Below are 12,208 nucleotides of genomic sequence, written 5' to 3'. Positions count from 1 at the left end.
TGTGGATGGGGTATCTAGAAGGTCTGGGAGCTCAACATTTATCTTGGCTCTCTAACCATGCCAGAGACACTCTTCCTTAACCCCTTTGAATTTGGTTAACCTGGCCCTGGCCCAGGACTGCCTATGGCTGGCCCCAGGACATTGTGCTTTCCTCTCTGTAGTTTGGACAGATGAGGGCTAGTCCTGAAGCTCTGTGGATAGAGCAGACAATGCTTGCTCTACACCCAGAGGCTGCCTCTAGGCCACCAGAGCCTGCCAGGCCCAGAGAAGCCCCCCCCCCAGAGTATATTGGTATGGTGGAAGCTTTTGAGAGAGGTGTCTAACAATCCCTTTTGACCCGGGCCCAAGTTCAGCATCTGAAGTGGAGGGAGCCTGGTTGTGAGGCTGCAAGCAGGGGATGGGGCATAGGGAAAACCCATTTTGCAGGCAGGCTATCTCTACACCTCACCCCTGGCTGAGCCCTGGGGCTTAGACTCTGACTCTCTACCTGGGGTCATGAGACAGCTTTCTCCAGGCTCCCACCACTCCTCAGGAGTTGGCAGGAGACAGGTAAAGGTAGGACATCATCATCCTGAGGTACTGACCCTTCTCCCAGTCCGTACAACACACACACACACACACACACACACACACACACACGTGCCTGATTCCTTCCTGGGGGAGCATTAGGTTTATTTCCAGTCTGGCTGAACTCTTAGGGAGATGGGTGGTGCCACCATACTCGCTCTGTCCTGCTGGAGAACCGGAGATGGCATAGCCCAGCAGCCTGAGGACTGGCTTCCTTTTCACAGATTAATGCCAGGGGGTCAGGTAGTTGACACGACTGTGGAGAGAAACAGGGGTGAGGCAGGGGCCTCCAGGGTGTCCTGGAAAGTCAGGCTGTCCTTCTCTAGGCTTTTCCCCCAAACCCGCCACCCTGTCCTCGAGGCTCTGAAAACACACCTTCCATCCTGCCTTTCTATGGCTCAAGAGCCTTCAATGGCTCCCTGTTTCCTTTTATTTATATATTTTCAGTGACTCTGCTTGACTTTCAAGCCCCCCCTCCCCCGCTTTCACTTTGCCTCATCTTTTGTTTCCCATTGATTATGAATAATGTACTGCTTTGCTCATTTTTCAAACATTTAGTGCACCTGCTCTAGCAGGCACTATGTAGCAGTAAGAAGTCAGAAAGCATTCCCTTGTGTGTGCACAGGGTGGGTGAGAGAAGGCAAGCTCTCCAACGATAAGTATAATGCCATAGTCTGCATGCTGTCAGATATGCGTGCACATGTGGTGAGCGACCCAAGGGGGTTTAAGCTAGAGGGGAGAGGCAGGGGATCAGCAAAGACTTCAAGAAGGATGGAACATCTAGGCTGGGCTTTCAAGGGTGGGGAGGAATTTTCCAGGCAGAGAGGGAAGGATTATCTAGCCCCAGCAACAGCAGCAGCAAAGGTGTGGAGTGCCTGGTTGTGCTGGTCCTTTGGATGATACCCAGGAGTCTGGTACTGCTGCCGTGGAGGGAAGGGGGCTGGGTAGGTGGGAGATGACCAAATGATGAAGATGCCTGAATACCTTGCACACTCCTGCTGGGAACACGAGCCTCAGCCCTTACCACCTATCCACATCCTGGAAGGCAAACTCTCAGTTCTTTCCATCATGTGTCTTACGTGCCTGTTTAGTCTTCCAGCCGCTTTCCTCCCTGGTAAGCCCTCCTCCTTTTGGCCTAGTCTGAGCCAAATCTGGTGAGACAGGCACCCTGCTCCCCCCCACCCCCCAGCAGGCCATCCTTTTGCCTGGCGAGGATCTCTTAGGAGGGAGGCAACTCAGTCCCCGAATATCACCCAGGAGGTACCAATCCCTTGGTGCGAGGCCCCGTGGGTGCAGTGGGGTCTGAGAATCCCCAGAGTCCAGAGGCGGCCGAGGCACAGCCCCGACGAGGGCGAGTGGCTAGGTGCGAGCAGGGGCGGGGTCACTCCCCTACCTGTAGATTGAGCCGAAGCGTCGGTAAGCATTCCTGCGAAAAACGGAGGAGGAAGGTAAGCCCGAGGTGGGGAAGGGCGACCCTATCCAGGAACCTCACTCCCATCTCCAGAAGCGCCATCCCACCAGAAGGATTACTAAAGTCCACCCTCGTCCCACCTAAGACCTCCACTCCGAAAGGGTGGGGTTGCCAGGGGGGACTGGGCGACAGGGTGTTCCGCTTGATAGGAATTAAACACCTATTCATTTTGAAACTGCACTTTTTTGGAGGTGTATTGGAGCCCAGCAGTTCTTCCCAGGTCTCACAGTTTCAAGAGTCACTAACTGTACTCTGAAGAAGATGGCCATGTACTCTGAGGCCCATCTTCCTTCCCTGAGGTATGGGGTCCCGGGGCCTGTGCCGTCACTTACAGGGTGTCGAAAGGCAGGGGCTTCTGTCCGTAGCGGTCCAGGCTGGGGTTCTGGTTGAGACAGTACTGGCGCAGGGCCAGAGGAATGGGGGGCCCGTGAATCTAGGGGGACACTGACCCCCGCCCCCGCCCCGCACATTGCTCTCTGCCGGAGATCTTAGCCCTGGGGACTGGGAAACCCTGCCTGGGCGTACTTTCCCCTCCCCGACCCCCGTGTTAGCCTCTCCTTCCCCACCCCCTGGTCCCCAGGGACAGGTCAGCGCGCAGCCCTCCTTACCCGCCAGTTCTGGGTCACCTCGGGCTTCAAGTACCGCACCGCGTAGTCACTGAAACTCTCCACTGCGGAGAGACAGCCCATCTGCAGCCCCCAGCCCGCCGCGGACAAACTCCGCCCCCGCTCTTACCTGAGCCCGCCCCTAGATCAAACCACGCCCACACACTTGTTATTTGAGCCAGTCCCGCCTCCCCTGCCCCGCCAGAACAAGCCCCGCCTCCAAACCCTGCTCCAAGGGCCCCAGACCCAGCCCTGCGCGCAGCCTCCGCCCCAATGGCGTCCTCTGGCCTGGACCTGGCCCCTGCCTCCTCCACAAGACGAACGCCACCTCCCTGTCCCTCAGCCCATTTCGGTCCCGCTCACTCTCTGTGCCCAGCTGCTCCTCAGCTTCCCCGCTGTCCTTGCCACAGCCCACCTGATGCCGCCGCCCGCCCCCCAGCCGCAATTGGCTTCCCGGGTCTCTCCCGCCTTATGGCATCCTCCGCGCCCAGTAGACTGACCCCTCTTGTTCAGGCAGGGCAACTTGAACTCGCCAGCCGAGGACACGAAGCGGGACCAGTCCTCAATGGCGCGAGTGAAACAAGGCCAGTCCACCCGGTTGATGCCCGGCGCGATGGGTACCAGCTTTCCCTCATGGCACCTGTTTTGGAGTCTCCGGCCGGTTTCGGTGATGTCCTGCCGGGCGATGGGAGTCAGGGCCGCGTGGTAGGTGCTGAAGCCTGGGGGGCGACCCAGACCGCCCCATAGACAGGAGCTGACAACTTGGCCCATCTGACCCATGGGCCTGATGGAGGGCCTTGAAGCCCCTAAAGGAGATGGGAAGGGGGAAGGGCCACAAGCAGGCAGCTGGAGAACCAGAGGTACTTGGGGCTGGGCACAGGCAGGGCCTTCACACCGTCTCCCCTGAGCAAACCCAGGGCCAGAAGCAAAGGACACTCACCAAGCACTGCAGGGGTTTATTGGGGACACCGAAAAGTGTGAAGTAGGCGTTGTCAAAGTCATCTGAAGAAGAAAAAGGAGGGAAGAGGTAGGTGTCTCCTCTACTTTGGACCCGAGTCCTACTTCTGGGAATTTATCCCACATTACAGGTACACAACTGGGAAATGATAGGAGTAAAAGATCTACCCATTTCAACATTGTTCATAAGAGAAAATCGCCGGGAATAGCTCAAGTGTCTCATTCAAGGACTTGTTAAATACACTCATACATCCTCGCTATGCAGCTACTTAAAATAGGAAATTCTCGATACAAGACCTCCAAGGTGCAGAAGAGTATATGCTGTATGCTACCTTTTGCTTTAAAGCATAAAACTGAGGAGATTGGAGGCAGAGAAGAATATACATTCAGGTCATCACCTTAACCATGTCATCAAACTTGGCATCACGAATAGCAGGATAACAACATTATGTGCCTCCTGCTGAAGCACTATGGCAAGCATGCAAGATTCTGGCCAGCAGTGTTTTACCTGGTTAATCAAGCCTCCCCATCCAGCTTCTCGTTTACAGAAAACAGTCAAGGTAAACAACACCCTAAGGAAACAATCACTCGCATTCACAATGTAGGACTGTCTATCATGTAACTATTTTGAACTCTAAAAAGTCGATATGAGGGAAAAATGGAAAGTGGGCAGACTATTTCAGACTGAAACTAAAGATATGTAACACCCAGTTGCAATGCACAATCCTAGATTGCAGTCTGGTTCCAGAAGGAATTTTATTTTATTTTATTTTATTTTATTTTATTTTATTTTATTTTATTTTATTTTATTTTATTTTATTTTATTTATTTTATTTTATAGTTTTTTGTTTTTGTTTTTGTTTTTTGTTTTGTTTTGTTTTTTTGAGAGAGAAAGAACACGTGGGGAAGGGCAGAGAGAGGGAGAAAGAGAATCCCAAGCAGGTTCCAGGCTGCAAGCACAGAGCTAGATGGGGCTCAAAGTCACGAAATTGTGAGATCATGACTTGAGCAGAAACGAAGAGTTGGACGCTCAACCAACACCCAGCTGCCCCCAAAAGGATTTTAAAGCTATGAGATATCTTTAGGGGTCATTTGGGACATTTAAATATAGACCACATATTATGTGTTAGGGAATTATTGTTAACTTTCCTAGATGTGATAATGGTATTGTGTCACAGAGGAGGCTGTTAGCAGTAGGAGCTGCTTGTTGAAGAGTGTGGGAGAGTGTGAGTGTGTGTGTGTGTTAGAAAGAGAAGAATCAAATATGGTAATACAGTGCCCGAAGCAGGTGGAAGGCAACCGGTGTTCATAGTATTATCCTTCCAACTTTTCTCTATGTTTGAATACACTCATAGTAAAAAGTTGGGGAGAAGAAGTATATATATTTGTATTTGCATTAATAAACAGTGGAAGGATACATTAGGAACTAGATGGACACCTGTAAATCAGCAGAGGTGGAGAGTGGAGGCGGCGAGGTGTTAAAACGTACATTATTACAGCATTTTGAATTTTGATTACTTTTATTAAAAGCATATACTTGCCATAAAATACATATCTAAATCAAGAGTGTTCCCTAAAAATGTAAATTGCTGGTTTCCAAGAGCCTTCCCACACAGCAGTTAGTGGGAGCCCCATGGCTGATCCCTCATAGAGGGACAGGTGGGGGGGCCCCACTTCACCTTTCATCCCTCCCTCCTCCCCACCTCCCCACCCACCTCTGGCATGTCCCATCTTGGCCCCTGCAGGGCTCTGCACGGGACCTCTGGAGGTCTCCATGCAGTCTCTGACACCCTCACCCCACCTGTCACCTCAGCTGCAACCTGGGCCTCATTCCAGACTTCCTGCTCTTGCTCGGCACCCACTCTGTTACCAAATCCTGTTACTTTATCTCCTAAATACCTTCCCAAACCCTCTCCTGTGGCCAAGACACTGTCACTCCTTCCTGAAGACTGTGTTCCCTCCCGGTGTCTTAACACCCACCCCCCCTTATCCACCTCTGGTCCCTCTGGGCCATCCTCCACCCCCTCCCCACCCCCAGAATGCTCAGACCTCTTTTCTGCTTCAGGTCTTCAGAGGTTCCTCTTTTCTCTCCCAAGTCCAGACCCCTGAGCTTAGCAACAGGGCCCTTTCTGAGCTGTGCCCTTCTCCCCTCCCCAGCTCCTACTGTGATCACCAAACTTACCCTTTGGCCCAACCAACCCCCACCCCCCAAGTTCACCCAACACCTCCTGCAGCTTTTCTTTTCCAGGCCCCTGTACGTGCTGTTCCCTCTAGCTAGGACACCTTTGCTTCCCCGCCGCCGCAGCTCAGTGTCAGGGACCAAGCAAGTGCTTAATAAATGTGTGGAAATGAATGTGTATTCCTGCATTCATTCATTCATTCATTCATTCATTCATTCACAGGCACCCCCACCTTCACACCCAAGCCGCTCAATGGATGAAGACTTACTCCTTGGGCCTATGCTGCCTTTTCACCCCAAAGACGCTCAGGTCCTCCTCCCATTCACGGTAAGCATGAGGAGGCTATTCCTCTTTTCCATCTGGAGAGCAGGTTGGGCAGAAGCTGTCATTATTGCTTTTATTATCACTCCTACTACTACCACAACTGACTTCTGCACAGCTCTCTCTCTCTCTGAATAACAACCGCCACATTATTGTTGCGCACGTACTATGTGCCGGGCACTACGAGAAGCACTTGCCGGGTACTAAGTGCTTCTCTTGGCTTGTTTTAATCTCACGATAACCTTGCAAGGCAGGCACTGTTATCATCCCCATTTTCCTGATAGGGAAGCAGAGGCTCAGACCTAAGCAGAGCTGGGACTAGCCCTTTTAACGCTTTCATGTGCCACCGACGGCCTTGCCCTCTACCAGGGCTCTCCTTGAAACCCTCCACCCACTCCTTTCCCAAAGGCCCAGAGGGGCCGCGGACGCCAGCGGCAGCCAGGTGGCCTGACCTTTGCGGCAGTAGGTGGTGGACCGGCAGTGCTCGTCCGAAAGACAGGCCCTGACAGAGTCCATGTCCATGCGGCGCAGGCTGGGCAAGGCCGGGTGGTAGAGCTGCCGCTTCACGCCCGCCAGCTGGTTGCGCGTCCGTGCCACCGGCAGCAAGATGGCTGGGGACGCGTACACGTGGGTGGAGCCGTCCTCCCAGGGCACCAGGTCGACGATGCGGGCCATGGCTGGGGAGCAGAGACACCCCGACCAAACACCCTCCTGTGGGGTAGCGCGACCTTGGCCAGTGCGGATTTGTCTACTCGCCCAACGGTTATGGACGATGTACCCTCGGCTAGGAGCTCCCCATGTGGTGTCAGGGACACCCGGACTCACGCACGCATGCACAAACACACGACGTGCTCAGGGCTCTGGCAGGTGAGCACAGGGTGTGTGTGGTTGGGAACGGTCTAAAAGAGGAGGCATAAGAGTCTTCTATTCTTAAATAATGATCAGGAAGAAGCAGCAGCAAGTGGGTTCAGAATTTAGCTCAGTCTGCCTCTGGGTAGCTAATTATGGACTTCTGGCCTTAGCTAAAGTGCCTGGCATTTACTCAAAATTCTACAGGGAGACACAGGAAAGTTTTAAATAAGGGGAGAGGCATGAACTACAAGAGATATGAACTACAAAAGCATTGCTGGTTACTCAGTGCCTCCCTTTAAAGAGCGGCTATTCCCACAGCCTTTCGGTCATTTAAACGTTAGGAGAATTTGTTGAGCTGGCTTGCTTTCTTCCTGACCCAGTTACAGGTGCGAGAGGGAGGTGGGCGGTAAGTGGGTAGGAGGAACGAGGACCTTGGACCATGGAGGAACAGGGAGAGGGCAAGGTGACTGGCCTGAGGAAGCTGTCTCAGGGGGTAGGCCTGCATGGGGAGGATGGGGAATGGGGCGGGGAGAAGTGGGGGGGAAGGGACACACTGCTCCTCACCCACCAACAGTGGCTACCTTGTCTGCAGGGCACAGGCCCCAGATGCACAGGCCTACGAGGGTTTTCTGCTCTTCTGACTACTCAGTGGAGAGAAGAGGCAGGAAGATGGGCTGGCCTCAGAGCCTTATACAGTAGGAGCACAAAGGAACATTCTGCAGAGACAATGCCCACTGCAGCCTGATTGTGAGGACGCCTGCTCCTCGGCAACCCTGGCAACTGTAGGCTCTGAGGAGAGGAGCCAGCTAGCAAGGGTGCTGTGAACTGGCCCCCGCTTTCAGCTTTCCTGAAGGTTGCTGTCTCCCAAGCCTTAGCACAAGCCAGGCATGTTGAGAAATGTCCGAAAGGAAGTGGGCTCCCTGGAGGCAGCCATACGAGGGCTAGCCAGGGCAGGCTGTGTGATCCTGGACTAGTCGCTGTCTCTCTCTAGGTTTCAAGGCTCTGTGTTAGGCAAGACCCTAGGTCCTGCCATGCAGGGCGACTGTGGGCTCTCCTGGAAACCTGAGGGCACTGCCCTGCCTGCCTGCCAGCCCTTGGGTCTCCAAGGGTGGCGATTAGCAGTGGCCAGTATCCAGGGTCAGCATAAAGGGATCAGGGAGAGTGGTGGCCTCAGCAGGATAGGGATTAGCAGGTGATATTCTAGCCCTGGCCCACTGGAGTCCTGCAGCCTCCCTCCCTCCTTCCCAGGAAACAGAGGTCATGAGTGCCTAAGCCCAGCACTTGAAAGCCCCGGGGCCTGCCCACCATCCTGGTCACAACCATTGGTGATGGACCCCACATGTGAGGATACCCTGGGGAGAGTCTGACTTGTTTGCCTGTGTCGGCATATGCCCCACATACACCTGTCCAGGTGCTGAGAGTGACAGGTCCAGAGACCCCTCCTGTGAGGTTCACGCAGGATTTGGCTCCCTACCTGCTCCACCTCCAGGGCTCCATACAGCCCCCAGACAGCATCCCCCAAGCCCTACTCCTCAGAGAAGACTTTCCCGGAGTTGAGTCTACTCACCACCCCACCCCCAGTTTATTTTTCTTTTAATGTTATAAAATATAAAAAAATACAGAGAATGCATAAATATAGAATGTAACCAATAATTTATAAAGCGAGAGCTCGTGTACTATTATTCAGGTCAAGACAAGAGGTACTACTTTGCAAAACTGATTAGCAGTTTCTTAAAACATGAAACATAAAATTACCATATAACAGCAATTTTACCCCTAGGAATCTTCCCAAGAGAACTGAAAATATATAGGTCCAGGCAAAAACTTACATGCAAATGTTCACAGCAGCATTATTTCAAACAGCTAGTAAGTGCAACAACCCAAGAGTCCATTGACTAGTGAGTAAATAAATTCCACCATGGAATACTCAAGAATTAAAAATTATTATTGTTTATTAAAATTTTTTTATTGTTTATTTATTTTTGAGAGAGAGCGAGAGATACAGAGCACGAGCAGGGAAGGGGCAGAGAGAGGGAGACACAGAATCTGAAGCAGGCTCCCGGCTCTGAGCTATCAGCACAGACACCGACACGGGTCTTGAACCTGTGAACCATGAGATCATGGCCTGCACCAAAGTCAGACGCTTAACCGACTCAGGGCCTCCCAAATTAAAAAAAAAATTTAAGTTTATTTACTTATTTTGAGAGAGACAGAGACAGTGTGAGTGGGGGAGGGGCAGAGAGAGAGGCAGAGAGAGAGAACCCCAAGCAGGCTGCATGCCACCAGCACAAAGCCCAATGCAGGGCTTGAACTCATGAAACCGTAAGATCATGACCTGAGCCTAAACCAAGACAGATGCTTAACCAACTGAGCCACTCAGGCACCCTGGAATACTCAAGAATTAAAAAGAAATGAGGTATTGATATATGCTCCCATGTGGAAGGTCCTGAAAGACATTTTGCTAAATGAAAGAAATCAGACAAAAAACCAGTCTGCTTGTTGTATGATCCATTTATATAAAATGTCCAAAAAAGGCCAATTTTAGGGGACAGAAAGCTGATTAGTGGCTGTCGGGAGCTGTAGCTGAGTATGGGGAGTGATTCCCATGAAGCATGAAGGGTCTCATTGGGACAACAACGGCAATGTTCTAGAGCTGGATGGTGCAAGTTGCAAAGCTCAGTCAATTTACTAAAAATCATTGAGCTGTACAGTTAAAATGGGAAAATTTTATGGCTTATAAATTATACCTCAGTAAAGTTGTTTTAAAAAATTGATGCCGGCTAAAGAAAGCAAGAAATGATGCCAGCCCCTAGAAGCTTCCACCTGCTCCTCCCCAGTTCCAACCCCCTGCAAGAGGTAACCGCTCTCTGGCTGCATAACGTCACCACATGACTGCTGCTTTTCTTTTTCCTCTTACTACCTACGTGTGCAGCCATAGACAAGACAGGCTCACTTTGCCCCTTTTGAACTTTGTATATACGGACATTGGGGTCTTTTGAGCCTGGCTTCTTTTCCTCCATACATATGTGCACATGAGGGTCATCCAAACTGGTGTGTGGCCAAAGTTTGCTCATGTTCCTCGCCCTAGAACCCCTTACTCTTCCCCCAGTCACATCTGGCTTTGCCCACTCCCCAGGGGCTCCGCTGCCTCCAGGTTGCTCAGCCCAGGGAGGAGGGCACAGACCAAGCCTCACTCATGCAGGGTCCCATGCCATTACTCCTCCCCCAGTGCCTCACTCCCCTTGGCTTGCAGCATGCTCGCTTTCTGCTCTTCCATGTGCCAGAGGGCTCCAGGGGCCATCTTTGTCCCCTTCTCTTCTTTAGTTGCATTGAATTTCCCAGGGGTTCTGAATCTGTGGAATTGTCTGAATCTGTTCTGAATTGTGGCTTTACGCACCATGTGCAAGCTGAGCTCATGAGTCCAACATTTCTTTTCTTTTTTTAATTTTTAAAGCTGATTTATTTATTTTGAGAGAGACAGAGACAGCATGAGCAGGGGAGGGTCAGAGAGAGAGGGAGAGAGAGAATCCCAAGCAGGCTCTGCACTGTCAGTGCTGAGCCTGACGTGGGGCTCCGACTCACTGACTGTGAGATCGTGATCTGAGCAGAAACCGAGAGTCAGATGTTTAACTGACTGAGCCACCCAGGTGCCCCTAACATTTCTATCTCCCCAAACTCCAGACACACACGCACAGTCCTCGCCAGCTACTGCACATTTCCACTTGGACGTCTCTCAGACATCTTACCAAAGTAAAGTTCATGATTTCCCCTCCCCTCCAAACTCTTCCTCCCACCTCCTAGCTCCAGGCTTCCTCTTTTGGGTAAATGGCACCACCTGCCACCCAGTTGCCCGAGCTGCACCCTCAACACCTCCCTTTTCCTCTCCCTCCCCTTTCTCTCTGCCTCTGCCACCCACCAGCCCAAGCCGTGTCACCTCTGCGTGGGCCTCCGTCCAGCTAGAGGCGAGGGTGAATATCACCGATCTCACCAGCCATTGCTTGGAGGCCGGGCAGAGTTGAAGAACTTGCTGTCCCCAGCCAGGGCCTGGCCAGAGGTGCTGTGGGAGGAGCCCTTATCCCCTGCAGCCTGGCATAGTTATGGAGGACACACAGGGGCCACCTTGAGCTCCGTTATTGCTGTTGGCCCTCGCTGGCAGAAAGAACATCCTCCCATGCCAGCCACCTTGGGGAGTTGCATAACAGGGGCCATGCACGAGGCTCTGGGGAGGAGTGATCGCACGGGACTGTGTGTGAGTGAGGCTTGGTCTGTGGCTCCCTCCCTGGGCTGAGCAACCTGGAGGCAGCAGAGCCCCTGGGGAGTGGGCAAAGTCAGATGTGCCTGGGAGAAAAGAAGGGGGTTCTAGGGCAAGGAAAATGAACAAACTTTGGCCATACACCAGTGTGGGTGACCCTCATGTGCATATATATGGAGGGAAAGAATCCAGGGGTCATCCGGTCATAGAATGATTTGTTGCTCTGCAGGCTCCTGACCAGTGCACATGCTCACCGCACATCAGCGGGGCAGGTGGTGCCTGGCCCCTGTTCAAAATCATCATGGCCTTTCCTGGTCCATCCACTAAAACCCAAAGTCCTTACCATGGCTTACGGGCCCTACGTGATCCGTCCTGGCCGACCTCATCTCCCACCGCTCTTCATTATACCCACTAACCCTCCGACCCCTCCCTGTTCCTTGGGTGCATCCAGGCTCATTCCAGCCTCAGGACTTTACCCTTGCAGTGTCTTCTGTCTGGAACACGGTCCATTCAGCTCTTGATTTTCATGACTTGGCCCAAATCTCCCCCTCTGGATGGAGGCCTGCCTGCCCTCCTCCCACTGACACACTCGTGTCTCTGCCCTGCTTGTGCACACTGCTGGGCACACAGGAGGAGCTCAGGAGATGGTGTGGGTGACCTAGTCCCCATCCCTTGCTGGCTACCCCTCTCCTCTACTCTCACCCAGTTCTTGTCATCTCGCTGAGCCCTTCTTCACTGGGCTGCCGTCCCTGTCTCCCTGAAGATCTCTGTCTCCCTGCTAGGGCCGGACCTCAGTTCGCGGGGCTAGCTCACACACAGTCAGCCATCCCTCAGTCCTTGGGTTCTTCCTAAAGGCCCAGCTCTGGGACCACGGCCGACCGGACAGAGCCCAAGACAGGGGCTACTGAGGTCCTGCCAAGCTGCAGAAGACTCTGGGCCAGAGAGACTCTGCCTGAGTCCTGGATCTGGAGCTGGAGGGCTGGGGTGTGCCTCCTGCCACTGC

At 52.7% G+C, this 12,208-nt stretch overlaps 1 protein-coding gene across 5 annotated transcripts; it reads right to left on the bottom strand.

Moving 5' to 3' along the window:
* Window positions 1-647: 647 nt before the first annotated feature.
* LOC102963404 (testis, prostate and placenta expressed) lies at window positions 648-7,633 on the bottom strand. Of its 5 annotated transcripts, XM_042968836.1 has the most exons (8): window positions 7,535-7,633; window positions 6,554-6,778; window positions 3,584-3,645; window positions 3,144-3,318; window positions 2,647-2,708; window positions 2,371-2,435; window positions 1,961-1,993; window positions 648-823 (listed from the first exon to the last, which is right to left on the bottom strand). In XM_042968836.1, the coding sequence occupies exons 2-8, from the start codon at window positions 6,774-6,776 to the stop codon at window positions 793-795; spliced, it is 651 nt and encodes a 216-aa protein (XP_042824770.1). In that variant the 5' UTR covers window positions 6,777-6,778; window positions 7,535-7,633; the 3' UTR covers window positions 648-792. The 5 variants fall into 5 exon arrangements, with proteins under 5 accessions (XP_042824770.1, XP_042824768.1, XP_042824767.1 ...); XM_042968834.1 differs by lacking the exon at window positions 2,371-2,435 and having other exon boundaries at window positions 7,522-7,633; XM_042968833.1 differs by lacking the exon at window positions 2,371-2,435 and having other exon boundaries at window positions 6,554-6,829.
* Between the last annotated feature and the right edge of the window lie 4,575 nt (window positions 7,634-12,208).

The sequence above is a fragment of the Panthera tigris genome, chromosome E2, assembly GCF_018350195.1.
Source record: "Panthera tigris isolate Pti1 chromosome E2, P.tigris_Pti1_mat1.1, whole genome shotgun sequence".
In the NCBI taxonomy this organism is placed as follows: domain Eukaryota; kingdom Metazoa; phylum Chordata; class Mammalia; order Carnivora; family Felidae; genus Panthera; species Panthera tigris.
Note: the sequence above shows the minus strand (reverse complement) of the source record. Positions and strands in the feature narration are given on the sequence as shown.